Here is a 14,918-nt window from a genome sequence, read left to right as displayed (position 1 = left end):
GGCCCCGGCCCGCCGCCGCCGCGGCGCCCAGCCCGCCGCACCGCGCCGCCCCCCGCCCTCACGGCGCCGCCACCATGGCGGAGCCGGCGCGGCTCACGCCAATGTTTACTGGGCACTGACTCACGGCGCCCGGCGAGCCCCGCCGACGGCCGCCAGGGGCGGGGCGGGGCAGGGCGGGGCACGGGGAGCCGCTGGGAGATGTAGTTCTCACCCACCGCGCCGCCGCACCGCCCCAGCCCCGTCCGCACTACAATTCCCGGCAGCCCCCGCTTTGTTTGCGGAGCGGCGGCCGGGAGCCGGTGCGCGTTGAGTGACGTTCCAGGCCGGCCAACCGTCGCCCGTGGCTTGGTAGTACCTGACCGTATATGGTCAACAACGCCGCTGTCTCCAATCAGAGGACGGCGGGGGCGGGCCGGGGCTGGGGCGGGGCGAGTCACGTGGGCGGGCGGAGGGGGGGGCGCGGGCGGTGTTTACAGTCGGCCGCGTGCGGTTTCCTGTTGACGTGCGGGGAGCGGCAGCGGCGCGCGGGGCGGGGGGGGGTAACGGCCGCGGCGGGGCCGCTGCTGCCCTTTGGCCCCGGCGGGCGGCGGCGCCCGGCCCGCGGGTAACGTTTAACCGGGCGGCGGCGGGGCGGGGGGGGCGGTTGTCCCTGGAGGCCCTGCGGTACCCCCGGCCCTACCGGGGCCCTTCAGGCGCCCCTCAGCTCGCCGCTGCCTCGGGGCGGAGCTGCCGCCGCTTCACAGCCGCGGGGCCTGAGGTGCGGGCGGCTGCCCCCGGTCCCGGCCCGGGGCTCTCTGGCAGCGCTAATAAAAGATGGGGGGGGGGGGCGGGTGGCCGGTCCCCTCCGCAAGCTGTTGCCATCGCTCCCTTGGCCAGAGCACGGCCCTGCTCCCCCCTGACATGGCTGCCGAGATGTAAAAAGGAGAGCAGGCAGCGGGGGAAGGTTCTGGAAGGTGCTGGGGGGCTCACGGTGGCTTGAAAGGATCCTTTGAGAGCGGGGCATTGCCATGGCAGATGAAAGCGCACAGCCAGGCAGGCGCTTCAGGGCCACGCCGCAGCGCCCAGGGCGGGGGACAATGGTGCTGCTAAGGACCAGGAAACCATAAGCGGGCCCCGACACGCAGTGGAGTGGCTGGGGGGGGGGGGCTAATAAAGCGGGGTGAGACGACAAAACTGCTGGCTACTCAGCGCTTGTGAAGGCCCCGGGCCTCCTCCACCTTTCCTGAGCAATTCTGGGCTCTTTCCTGCAATTTGTGTGGGGGCTTAGCCTCGCCGTGAGCTGTTTGTTTGCTAACACCTCAGACTCCGGCTGGCGTTTCACGTACGGTTGTAGATATTTCTGAGCCGTGAGGCTTAACGGCTGAAGCTCAGGCAGGTCACGCGTTTGACCTGAGGCATTTGCAACCTCTGCTACCTGGACACGAGTTGCCCTGGTCTTGTCCAAAGTACTCCGGGCCTTGGAGGAAGCCAGGGCCAAGGGATTTTCCTCCTCCTCCTGTGTCTGTCACTGCCTAAATGAAAGTGAGAGCGCTGCTGTTTGGGGGTGGCAGTGGGACGCATCACAAGGTGACCAGTCTTTTTTTATAAGTTTAAGACAAACCTAAAAGGGAAGGGGCAAGAGGAGATCTGTAGCCAGCAAGGTGTAAATACAGCTGGAAAAACGAAATCTCCTGAAGGATTATTTTAATTAGGGACAATCAGACATTTTTAGAAACGTTGCAGTTTCATGTTTGAAAGGAGAAGAGTTGGCCCTGGCCCAGCAGGGCTTTCAGGGAGGGTTTGCAAGCCCTTTGGAGCAGGGCAGTGTTTAGAGAGGCAAAGTTCATGGGCTTACCACTCCTGCGTGTAGTCTCCAGGGCTCCTGAACCTTGTTGTTCTATAAGTACCCAACAAACAATGCAAGTTAGAGCGCTGGGGAGGGGACAACTGAGACAAAGCAACTTATTTCACTGGGTAATAAACCCCTGAGCAGCTGGACTTTGGATGAGCTGCTCCGGTGAGTGGAATGTTTGCAGACAAACATAATCCCTTGTTTACACGGGTGTGCTCGTAGCTGCCTCCCCAGCAGAGATGTCCAAGGAGTCTCCTGAAGGGCAAGTCGAGGTAGCTGGAGAAACGTGTGCGGTGGTGGGAGGGTGGGCGTCCCTCCAGCCCGTCTGCCTCATCACCAGGCTGAAGCTCTGTGGAGTCTTGCTCCCTGGGGTTCTGCTCTCGTAACTGAAGTCCAGCTTCAGAACTCGTTTTTCATCCACGTTTTGCAGGAAGGAGTGATGTAGTGGTTGCCAGCTGGGTCTGGGACATGGTGACGTGACCCTTGGTGAGGGTAAGCATGCAGTAGGGAGCCCTGAGAGCTGGCAGAGGAGGTGGGCTCACAGCTGAAGCATTCCTCCTCTATCCTACTGCTCTTCTCCAGGTAGTACTGCAGAACAGCTCCAGGATCATGTTTTCCTGGATGGATTTTTCCCAGCAGGAAAGATGGCCGAGCTAGAAGGCAGCGCAGGAGACAAGGCCTCCTCACCCTCCCTGGGGCTCTGCTGGGTCCGGGGAGCGGGAGCCCTGGCCCAGTTTTGCCCTGGTCCTCCCCAGCTTGGCTGCTCTCACTCTGCACAACGGTGGCACCCGGGGTCTCAGGCTCCCTCCTACCTCCCTGCAGTGTTTTCATCCCGTTGGGGGTGTCAGGGAAGGCCTCCCACCTTCATGGCCTTCCTGCCTCTCCATCAGCATGGCACAGGCAGGGCCCAGGGCTGGCAGCACCACGTGGCAGGGAAACATGGCCTCAGGGAGCCCAGAGGTGAAGGGTAAAGGTGCAAAACCCATGCCTGGTGGCATCACTGGTGTTTGTGGGGCTATCACTGCTTCTTGCAGCTGCCACAGTGCTACAGGACCCGTCTCTGGTGCTGCTGGGTCCCCACGCGTGGGCTGGCAGGGCAGCATGGCTCCCTGCCCCGCTCCTGCCAGCAGCTCCAGCCCCAAGTCACCCACTCTCCTTTCCCCGTGCTGCTGGCAGCGGCTCCTGCGAGGGACACGGAGGAGGCGAGTGGTGCAATATCCTGCCTTTGTGTGTGCCAGCGCCCGCGTTCCCTGGCCCGGGTGGGGGGAAAGGAGCCACCGGAGGTGCTGCCCTTCAGCTCCACCGCTCGCTCCGGGCCCTGGGGTTTGGAGCGGAAGGGCTGAGCCTGTCCCTGGCACGCCGCTGCTATTGTAGTTGTCTGTCACACACGTCTCACCGAGCAGGGCCCTGAGGGAGATATTCTCCAGCAAAGGCCCTTGCCCTCCCAGATGACAATAACCCCCGCGGGGGCCCGACCGCTTCCTCCGAGCTCCGGAGAGCTGCATGGCCCGGGAGGGACCTTCCCGCTGGTGGAGGTTTTGCACGAACAAAAATCTCCCGCAGCAGCCGCTTCCCCGGGCGGCCCTGGTGCTCAGCGGTGCCAGCGCCCCACTGCTTGCCGGGACACGGGTTCTCCTTTTGGCTTCCCCACTTAACCCGTACGGCACCGAGCTCCCGGTGAGCAGCACGGGCAGCTGCAGAGGGGAGGTGGCTTCTTCTGTCCCCAAAGAAACTCAGGGGACAGCTTTGGGACAGTTGCCTCCTTGGGCTGGGGAAGGGAAGGATGCTCTTGGTGCTCAGGACACGGGAGGGAAGGGAGAGGGACCCTTGTCTTCTGTCCCTGTGCGAATTCCGCTCCTTGCCCTGCTGCGTGGTGCAAACACGGCTCTTCTTTGCCCCCATGCTCACGGCCAGCTGGCTGCCAGCTGGCAACTGGTTCCCAGCATGGCACGGGGCAGACGGAGCTGTGCCGGGTCTGCTCCTGCGCCGAGCCCCAGATTGGCTGCTGGCGTGCAGGGTGAGGCCATGGGGGGGTTGCAGGTTCACCCTACTTGGTTCGGGGCTGCTGGCAGCAGAGGAGCTGTTCGCATCAGCCCGCTGCTGCTCGGGCACTGCCCAGGGGGCTGTTCCCAGCACCCAGGAGTGTCTCTGAGCTGCCCGTGCAGGCAGGGAGCAGCCGGGACACGCTCCAGGGCAGCTCACGCAGGCCGGGCGTTGCTTCACCAGCCAGCAGACTCCATTCCTCCCTCTCTGTGCAATTTCTGTCACGAGAAACTCTTGCACGGAGAGGCGGGTTGGGCAAGAGGCACTGTCACTGCGGGTGCCAGCAGGATGCTGGGGGACACAGCAGGCAGCGCCCAGGCCAAGGCAGAGCCTAGGTGTCCCCTGTGCCAGGTGCAGGGTACCCAACTCTCATGGTTTGCGTGGCCATTGCTAGTTCCCTGGCTTTTCCCTGTCCCTCCCAGTCCTGCTGCACCACGGGACACAGCAGAGCAAGGTCCGGGTCCTGCTCTGTCCTCACCCCCCAGCACCCGTTCCCCACAGCCTGCGCCTCGTTCAGCCCCGCTGGCGCAGAGCAGCTCTGCTCGGTGTGGCCACAACAACTGCAAGGGTAATCACTAGCCAGAAGCACATTTCCCCAGGGGTTTGTTTGCTTACTATTCCTGCTGGGCGTGTTTTAGTTTGTGTTTATGGCCAACAAATTCTTCCCACTGCCCACTATCATAAAATCCTCCCGTGCTGGTAGGCTTAGCTCTCTGCTGTGTCCGGTCTCCCCGTGCCCCAGCACTCTTCCCCTGCTGGTCCCCTGCTCCTGAGGCCAATTTAAGAAATCTTGCATGTGCCACCTTAGCTCCTTCGTGTCTCCCAGAGATCCCCAAACTCCACCACTGGGAATTTGAGTCCCCAGTTCCTTTGCAGCATGGGCCTGTCTGTAGTGCACATGCAGGAAGGTGCCTCCCTTAACAAGCCGAGCCTGAGGGGCTCTTCCCTGCACCTTTGCAAGACCTCGGTGTCAGAGGGGACAGGGCTCAGTGTTGAAACATTGGTGGGGGCTCTTTTGGGACTCTTCCTCCACACCATCCTCCTGGCTGTTGCGTTGTGCATGTGAGACAGCCTTCAGTCGTTCCCCGCTCTCATGTCTGAACCTTGGACACCTCTGTTTGCTTTCCTGCGTGGGTTATCTGCCAGAGGAGGAAGCCAGGAGAGATTTCCCCATGTGAATGTACACAGTCCTGCAGCTGGGGAGGCCTATTGTCTTCCTCTCCTGTGCAGTGAGCCTCAGCCAGGAGCAGGTACCACTGATGAAGTGAAGTTTTCTACTTTTGTATGAATTTTGGTTTTGCTAACATTTGAACTAGGGGTTGTGAAACTATGTGAGACTTTGGGTCATGAAACTGCATAGAAGACGAATGTGCAGAAACTGCAGGAACCCAGGAACAGCAGGAGCCCCTTCAAAGCTATAGACATCAAGGAGCAAAGCTCCAGATATCAAGGAGACACTGAGGAGACATCAAGGAGAGAAAGCTATAGACATCAAGGAGAGAAAGCTATCTACACATGCCAGATGTTAAGGAGACCTAGCAAATGTCTACACCACTGACTGTTACAAGAGGTTGCATCAGAAAAGGGGCCCTGGCTTGGAGGATTCAACTAGAGGACATCGTGAGGAGACTACGGACAACGACTAGAGACCCTTGAAAGACCACCGACCCATTTAGTTCTGCTTGATAGAGCATGCACAAGTGGGAAGGAACCCATGTAAAACATTTCTGGGAAATCGTTAGAATAACAACCGTCTTTTCAGGGAAAGATAATGAATGTATGATGAGAAAGGTCTATAAAGGCTGTAACCAAGCGACTAAAAAGTGCGCTCACCTTTGCAAAATGATTCGTGTGTGCGCCCAGCGCTGTGATAAAAGAACGTCTTGCTTTCTAATACCTACAAATTGGTCTTAGAGTTATTGATCTGACATTTTGGTAACACCACCTCTGAGAACTGGCCCAGATAACAAATCCCCATGCCAAACTTCCCAGGAGGTGCACTGCTACCCCAGCTGGCCCACACGGTCTGCAGGCTGCCTGCACGCCCCCATCCCAGTGGGGACCAGCCACGCCTGGGGGGCTGCACTGACCGCACCACGTTCTGGTCCCCACCAGGCAGTGGGAAAAGAAGCTGGTGGGGACGATTGCAGTGTCGCTGCACGAAGCTCTTCAGCAAAACAACTGCCAGCAGGTTATTCATTCCCTGGGCTGAGCAAAACGGGCACCCTCAGTGTAATCCCTTCTCCCCGCTTTGCCGTTGCACCTTTTGCAAGGTGCATTCCTGTGCAGGGGATGTCGCTGGGCATCCTCCCTGTGCTCCCCTGTGCAAGCTCCCGAGGGCTTCCCCGTCCAAGGTGTATCCCCGGGTATTCTCCAGGCACGTTCCCTGTGCACCCCCGTGCAGGGTGCACCACCCCCCGTGCAGGGTGCAGCCCCGTGCAGGGTGTACCACCCCCGTGCAGGGTGTACCACCCCCCGTGCAGGGTGTACCACCCCCCGTGCAGGGTGCACCACCCCCGTGCAGGGTGCAGCCCCGTGCAGGGTGTACCACCCCCGTGCAGGGTGTACCACCCCCCGTGCAGGGTGTACCACCCCCCGTGCAGGGTGCACCACCCCCGTGCAGGGTGTACCACCCCCGTGCAGGGTGCAGCCCGGTGCAGGGTGTACCACCCCCCGTGCAGGGTGTACCACCCCCCGTGCAGGGTGTACCACCCCCGTGCAGGGTGCACCACCCCCGTGCAGGGTGTACCACCCCCGTGCAGGGTGCAGCCCGGTGCAGGGTGTACCACCCCCCGTGCAGGGTGTACCACCCCCCGTGCAGGGTGCTGCACCACCACCCCCGCAGGCCGTAGCCCCGGGCCCCCTCCCCGAGCCGCCCCCGCCCGCCGCCGCCCGGTGCCGTAGCTCCGGCCCGGGCCCCGCGTGGCAGCGCCCTCTGCCGGCAGAGCGCACGCTGCGCCCTGGGGGGAGGCCGAGGGGCGCACGCCTACGGCTCCCCCCCCCCCCCCTCCCGCCGTGCCGGTGTTGGTAGGAGCCGCCGCGGTGCTTGACGGGAGCTGTAGTCGCAGGGCGGGCGGACTCGCTTTCCCGGCGTGCTCCGCGCCGCCGCCGCCGCTGCCGCCGTGGGTGCGGGCCGCTCGCCGCTGCGCTGCCTCCCCCGGCCCGCCCGCCCGTCGCTGCCGCCGCCATGGGCTCCTTGCTCAGCCGGCGCATCGCGGGCGTGGAGGACATCGACATCCAGGCCAACTCGGCCTACCGCTACCCGCCCAAGTCCGGTGAGGGCCGCGGGGCCGCTCCTCTCAGCGATGGGGACGGGGGAGGGGGACGGGCCTTCGCCGGGCCCGGTGCCCCCCTAGGGCGCCCTGAGAGGGACAGGCGTAGAGGGGGGCGATTCCGGGGTGGCCGGGCCGCGGGGTCCCCACGGGAAGGGGCTGCGGGAGTGCCTGTCACCGGCCGGAGCCGAGCGGGGCCCGGGGCTGGTTCTGGCTCTGCTCGGGACCCTGCCCGGCTGGCTTCGGGCCCTCCTTGGTGGAGAGAGCCGATGGATGGATGTATCTCCGTGTGAGGCCGTCCCGGTGCCCCGTTTGGTGAAGCGTGAGGGTGCGGGAGGGCCGTGCGCCCTGAGTGCAATGCCCAAGACGTTGGTCTGTCCCGCTGTCAGTGTCCGTGGCCACCCGGCTCAGTCACTGCCCTCTGGCCGTGGCAGGTGAGCCAGGCTTTGCTTCTGTGCTCTGGGAACGCGAATGCAGCAAGTCATCAGTGTGTGGCAGGTGGGGCATCTCCTGCTGGTAAAGAGGAAGCGGCAGCGGAGTTCGGTGGGGATGTGGAAGGAAAGTCAGATCTGGTGGAATATAGGATGGAAAAATTCCCACGTGACAGCCTTCTTTAACTCCTTGAAATGGCAGTGGTTCTCACCTAGGAGCTGTTGGACTGTCACGGCCTACATGCTTGTTTGTTTTCCAAAGGGAGACATTCTGAAAACTTCAGAGATGTGTCAGCAGTGCTGCTTTTGTGAAGTTGGGATGAACCTGTGACTCATCTTGTCCTAGACTGGCTTTTGAGATTGGCCTGGTTTAGCTTGATTAAAGAGTTTTATTTATTCGTCTTGCAAAATAATCATCAGGGAAATTCAAGTGCTCTTTTCTCCCACAGTATCCATTCGCTTACAAGTTTTTCGAAGTTTCTGTTCTGCTAAGGCTCTTCCAGGCAGGGTAGAGAGTTTGCAGAGCAGCAGTTTGGGTTCCTTCACTCTCGGGTACAGGTGCAGCTCAGCCTTTTCATTCAGAGACTCGAGTTCTCTGTGTGTCCAATGAGTTGCTGGCTGTGACATCCTCTGGGCTGTGTGATGGAGGGAGCTACGTCCCTCCCGTTTTGTTTGGAGGGGGTGCAAGATCTTCTCAAATAGGGTCCTGCCATCATTACACCTTGTCTTGTTGCAGGTTGGTCTTCAGCAAGAATGGTGGTGTGGAGGAGATGGAAGGGGGAAACCTGCCTAGAAAAATTCTTTAGCTATGTGGGCTCTCTTAGAAAATGTAACCTGCTTTTTTAGGAGGGTTTTTTAGGGAGTTTCCTGGGTTGCTAGGAAATGTTGCAAATGTCACTGCTAGGTTACAGCAGGGCTTTGCGTGTCCTTTGGGTGGCTGAGGGGCTTTCCCAGCATGGGAGACTACTAAGCTGTAGCTATGGTACCGTGGGCCCTGCTGGCAATTTTCTTACAGCCTAGAGGTTGCACCTGATTTCTGTTAACACTTAGACAGGATTTTAGATATGGACTGGATTAATTATAACCACCATATGCAATCAACATGAAACTACTTCTTTCAAATCATCATCCTGTTGTTTCTGTACTGTTGTAATTACCTGGACGAGAATTTAACGGTGTGTTGGGTTTTAGCCAATGTGCTTGCCAAGGCCATCCCGTCACCTGGCGTGACGTTGGGTTTGTATGTTCAGATGCACCCTGGAAGGGGTCTGTTGACCTGGGTGCTGCCAAAGAGCATTCCATGCCTGGACCTCCCTCAGTGAAAGCTAGTGCTTTCAAGCAGCTGATTAAAGAAGAATATTGGTATTTCCTTTAAAGGCTTTGGATACAATTAGGTGCTTGTTAGTTCATTTTCTGTTGCACTTGCTTGTGCTCTTTCCAAAAGCATACTGGCTTTAGGTTAGACCTTTCTCTTTGCCTTCTTCAGGATCATCTAACAAGGATCCTCTTGACTTCAGGAAAGGAGAAGAGCTATTCAAGCTCAAGATCATTCTAGGCAGAAGAAGAGGTCATGAACACTTCTAAGGTGGAGATTCAAGGAAGGTTGCTAAACGCCAGAACAGTAAGGGCTGTTAGGACAGCAACCCCCACTCCCTCCTTCAGGGGGAGCATGTTCAGAAGGACACTGTCCCTTCTGGTCCCACAATCCTAAGTGTGTTTCTCTTGGGGCTGGAGAGGTTGGCTATGACTGGTGGTACAAAACCTGACAGTGAAGACAACTGGTAGCGAGTGCATATGGTTTTACGTGATTTCAGGAAACAAGCTGGAAGTGGTACCAAAAGTTCTCAGGCTAAATGGTTGCTGATTATGTCTAACTTGACACTGTTGCTGTGAGCCCAGTACTGCTGCTGACTGCCTGACTGGAAGAAGCCAGTTTTCCATTGGTTGTGTTAGATGTTTGAATGTGTGCACTGGAGTGTTAGCCTGACGCGCAGGCAGTCTCCTGGCTGCTCAGAGATTACCCCTGAAAGGCTGGAAGATGTGCTGAGAGAGTGTTACCTGAGGTTACCCATCCGCTGGAGTCTTGTGCAGCACTGAGGGCTCTCCATCACCGTTCTTTCCCTCAGAGGCTCTGGTTTAAGCAGATCTTGACTTACTGCAAGTGTCTGGGCAAGCTGCTGTGGTTCTGGTCAGCTGCCATCCATGGTCAGCATCGGTTTGAAGGATGTGGGTTTGCGTTCTGGAGCAAATACACCACCTCACCAGAAGGACGTGTGAGGAAATAAACACAAAAGACAGGTATTCTGACTGTATTTTAAGCAGTAGGTCAGCCTGCCTGTGAAAAGGAACATGGTTACTTCACCAGGTCCTACCAAGTGATGGTACCTTGTTGAGACAAAGCTGGCTGCAAATGCAGTGGTGAACATTCACTTCTTGTTTATTGGCTTTTGATGTGGTTACTGTTGGGGCAGTCACGTGCTCTGTGGGGGATTGAGCAGGTTTTTGTGGAATCCACCTTGGTCCTTATGAGCCAGAGTCCCTGGTGAGGCATCCACAGATCATTTAACAGCTTTGTTGCAACTGGTATGCAGTTTTGTAGTTAAAAATCCTCTGAAAACACCCTCTTATTCCTCCAAGGCTCTGGGTGTGGATCATCTGCGTTTCCCCTCCTGCATCTAGGGGGCTGAGGCTGCTGAAATGCTGTAAGGTGACACCCGATTTCTTTCTGTAATCCCTCTCCACTGGTACCTTTTAACCTTGCTTGCTTGCTTTATGGAAACTGTGCTGGCATTGCGGATGCCTGACCAGTTGGAAGGGCTTGGAGAAGGGCCCAGTTTGTACAGAAGAATTAGTGCCACCCCCCCAAAGGCTAAAAATGGCTAATTGCAAGGTACAGTCATGATCTTCACTGTGCTTCTATGCTTGAAGCAGTAAAACGATCCGTGTTCTTGCATGCAGTCTCATGATGCCCCTATTGCTTTAGCAACCAGTGAGCAATGCACCAGTGTTCTCTGCAGCTCCTTCGTCAGCTCATCTCTCATTCCAGTGAGCTCATCTGCAGTGTGGAGCAGGGCAGGGAGCACGTGCCCTTGAGATGGCTTTTCTCCTCTGGAGTAGGCCCCTGAAAGAGAATTCCCTGGGTGTTTTTGGGAGGAAAAAAGGGAGGCAGATTATTCCTCTCTGAAGCTGAACTGCTTTGTTTTTTGGGAATGATGCTTTAATCGAAGAGAGAGCAATTTTAAATAGGAGAATAGTGGTACCTGGTCCATTACCTGGTTCTCAGCTCATAAGCCACGTGTACTGGGACAGTGTCCAGACAGAAATAAGGTCCTGTATTTCACACGCAGCTTTTGTTCCTCGCCCACTCTGCAAAGCACAGTGGGGCGGTTGTCTCCGTTACCCCTGCTGGAGTTCTGTAGGGGTTTCAGCCCAACCCTGCTGGTGACGGCCGCCACCTTCTGCTGTTGACTGGAGCATTCCCTTCCTGCCGCTCCCTAGCTACTCACGAGCACCAGGCTGGAGCGCTCATGGGTCAAAAGCGGTTGCTTTTGCTACTTGTTTGTTGCTGGATTATAATTAACCAAGCTCAGAACCATGTTCTGTTTGCTACATGATCGCTTTGGTGGCCCGCCAGGCATGGGCGATGGGGAAGGGGAGATGGCCTCATCCAGCTGTGCTGCTGGTTCAGGCTCAGGCTGTGTCTGGGATTGTGCTGTCAATCCGTCCCTCAGCGTGCCCTGGTGGTGAGTGTCTGGCTGAGTAATTAAAAAGGACTCAATTTCTATCACTTCACTGCTGATTCTAATAATGGTGAGAAGCCTAAATGGACATCTAATTGCTTTCTATTAATGAGCATTGTACAATACAGCCCTTGTTTTGGTGGGGCTACAGTTGTGTCGTCAGCTCTGTGCTCCTGGCCATTGTAGGGTGTTGTGTCCCCTGCCAGCATGTCACTTGTGCATCACCTCCATGTGTTGGGTTTATATGGTCATGGGATTAGGACTCTGGGTTAAGGAGAAGTAATTATGACTGGAGCAGTCTGGTGCTTCATGCTGGTGCATTTACGATAGTAAAACTGCTCCACCATGCTGGACTAAATGTTAACTAGTATGGTGTCGTTTGATGCCTTGGAGAAGCCTTGGGGTCCAGTTTGGTTTTGCGTGGAACAAACTAAAGAGTTGGACTTGGCCGTTCTGGGTGTCCCACTGGTGGTTTTCCAGCCACTGTAAAGTTTTCCACCACGACAATTTCTCAAACAACCACTGCTTGTACTTCATCTGCCTTAGCAGCGTCACTTGTTTGTGTTCTCTTATCTAATGCTCTCCTATGTTTTGTGCTGATTTACTCTGGGGAAGTAAAGCCACAGTTTTTCTTTGCTCTGGGATTTTTCTCATATTGCGTCCTAAGTGTGTTGCTGCATTTTCCTAGAGGATTTCTGTGTGTAGCAGTTCTGTGGAGGGTTAATCCGAAGATTTTTTTGCTTTTCTTTTTTTCCCTTCCAAAGAGGATGGTGCTTAGCTTCCCTGTGTGTCTGTAGCTACGGAGCTCTGTGTAAAGCTGGCCTTGCAACACCAGTGTAAGGTGAAGGTTGTTTTATAGGCTGGGAGGACATGTGGGAACAGGGTTCAAGGGGAATGGTAGTCTGGCTGAAATCCTAAAGCTGTCTTTGTAATGGAGCTGTAAATAGAACCTAGAGGTGGAGCTGCAGCAGGATTTTAATGCACAGAAAATATATACAAGCCTTTTAGAGACACTAAAAATGCTATTAGTCGTGTGTTAGGTGTGGATGTCATGGTGACCGGAAAAGAGGATACCTCATTTTTTCCTTCCTGAAGTTTCTTTGTCCTTTTAGTCCTTGGTGTGATATTTACAGAAGTGGTTTCTTAAAGCGTTGTCTCCAACTTGGGCAAACTCCAAGTTGCCTGTGACAGTGGTCGAGAGGAATAATGCGTGACTTTGGTCTTACCTGGAGAGCTCTGAACTTAATGTGTTCTTGTAGCAACTGGTTTCTGAAGGCTTGCAATAGAATACCTTGGGTTTTTGGTTTTTGTTTTTGTTTTTTTTTTTAGCTGCTAAAAGCTGTGTTATAAACTTGTGAAGACAGCTTTGCTGCTGTCCTTTTTTGTTAGTTTTGCTGTTGAGACCTTGTATACACAGCAGCTTTTGTATCCGTAGCAGCACTGGCAGAGCCCAGGGGTGTTCTGCTCACCTGTGTGTTCCCCTCTGAGCTCCTCAAAGTGATTTTCCTCATGCTCTTTGTGTCTGGCACTGATTACCTTTCTTGTTTGCTTGTGAAGGAAGTGCCTCTGGGAAAAAAACACCTCCTTCACATTGCTGGAGGTGACTTAGCAGGAAGATGAAGGGACCCGTGGAATTGAAGCTGTGGTTTCCATTTAGATAACTGGTGCTCTGTTGCAGGGGGTAGTGTGTGTTTGTGAGAAATCCTAACAGTTTGTAAGAGATCGTGAAAGTAGTTCTTAGTGAAGCAAAGGCAGTGTGGCAGGTGCCTTGAACACGCTAGTTATGCGTCTCAGTGTCCTTCCAGTTGTGCAAGAGAGCCCTTTTCACGCTGAGGTGCAGGGGAGGCTGCCTGGTGATGCTCTCCTGCACAGCTAGCTCCCTGCAGGCACAGGGTTTCAGTGGTGGTGAGCAGTCCTCGCCTGCTGGGGCTCTGCGTCCTCTGCACGTGGGAGCAGAACTTCTTCCACAAACAAGCTCTGCTCTGAATTTGTGCAATACAGCTTTATTGAGGAGAGTCGAGCCCCAGGATGCCCTGTTCATGGGATACAAGGGAGCTGTCTGACTCCGATCCCAGATAACCAGCTGCTGCAGTACTGAGACATCCTGCACAAGCATTGTCATCGCAGTTAATCAGATAAAATGCTCCAAAACACAATCCTGCTTGACTGACGTAAAATGCAAAATCTATTCCTAAACCCTGGTGTTTGTCATACTTTTCTCAACCTGAGCATAAGCATAAACCACTGCAGTGTATCTCAGGTGGTGAGGCTGTCTCGAGCTAGCTGTGCTCGGAGGTTATGTGCAGATTAGCTTTTTAATATGTTGCTTCTGGGAGGGGTGGGAAAAGGTTGCCTGTCATTTGGAGCACCTACATTCTGTTATGCTGGTTCTGTAGGACAGATTCTAGGTAGATTCTGGACCTGTGCTGAAGTCGATTGTTGTATCTGGAAAGAAGGCCGTGTTTCTATAATATAAACATCTGGATGCTTGTAAGCTGAGCTCAGCAATAGCTGAGCACTGCCATCGTCATTAAAGCACTACCATCTGTGCAGAGTAAGAAGAGCCTTTCTTGAAGCATAAAGGAAAAAAGCCTTAATGGAAAAAAGAGAGCCATTCATGAAAACCCGTCCATTTCAGAGTAAATCGTGCTTGCTCCTAGCTAGAGGGACTGCAAATCCTTCCATAATGCCTCCATAACCACTCAGATGATTAGTTACTGCGTCTGTAATGACTCATTTTAAAACGAATTTTATGCTTCTCTATGCATTGCACTTAGGGAAGCAAATGTAAGTTTGGCTCAGTCCTTTCATCATGCACATGAAAAACCACCACTCTGAAACTTCAAGGGAAATGGCTTGGGTGGAGCCTTTTATTTTAGTTCTCTCCTGATACTTATTTCTTTGAAATTGTAACTCCATGAAGTTCATATTTGAAAGTGTTTTCTTGAAGTCTTTCTAGGAGGAAGGTACGTTTGTGGTGCTCCGATACATCTGAATCGATTCGATTGGCTTTGCAGTTAATCCAGTCCCCCGGAATCCCAGCGACCTTGCACATGCTTAGTCTCCTGAAATTTGCACTATAGTGTATCACCTTAAAAATGAATGAAACAAATCTGTGGTGAAGCTTTCAGAGCTGAACTTCGGTTTAGACAGTCCCAGGGTTTATCTCTTCCAGACATCCGTGTTTCTGCATTTACAACTGTCAGTGTTATTAATTAAATTCAGCATCAAGGGGTATAGTCTCTAGCACTCACAGTAAAGGGTTTGTGTCGTTCTTGCCCTGGGATATGGGAGTGAAAGAGGGGAGGGAAGGCAGACTTGGCCCAACAGGAGCTCCTCTGGCTGTGCAGGACCTTGTGGTGGGAGGAAGCCTCATTCTTCTCTGAGCAGGTCGATGGTGTTTGTGGGACAGGACTTCACACTGGAAGATGGAGAAAAGAGGAAGAATTCATCAGAATTGAGCAATATTGGAAAGAACTGACTTTCACTGCTCCCTGTCCCTTCTCTGGAAAACAAGTTAAAATGGAATTATCTCCACTGTAATGATTTATTCTAGGTTGGTTGCTTTTTTTCCCCTGCTTCTACTGTTGGCAGTGGCCAT

At 54.9% G+C, this 14,918-nt stretch overlaps 1 protein-coding gene across 4 annotated transcripts in view; it reads left to right on the top strand.

Moving 5' to 3' along the window:
* Positions 1-7,061: 7,061 nt before the first annotated feature.
* Positions 7,062-14,918, top strand: part of MGRN1 (mahogunin ring finger 1) — a 55,965-nt gene continuing 48,108 nt past the window's right edge. For all 4 annotated transcript variants that reach the window (XM_086473244.1, XM_086473240.1, XM_086473245.1 and 1 more), the window contains exon 1: positions 7,062-7,149. In XM_086473244.1, coding sequence (XP_086329370.1) covers positions 7,062-7,149 — 88 coding nt within the window. The remainder of the gene's footprint in view (positions 7,150-14,918) is intronic.

Source organism: Leptosomus discolor, chromosome 14 (assembly GCF_034619465.1).
Source record: "Leptosomus discolor isolate bLepDis1 chromosome 14, bLepDis1.hap2, whole genome shotgun sequence".
In the NCBI taxonomy this organism is placed as follows: Eukaryota; Metazoa; Chordata; class Aves; order Leptosomiformes; family Leptosomidae; genus Leptosomus; species Leptosomus discolor.
This window is presented reverse-complemented; position numbering and strand designations above follow the sequence as displayed.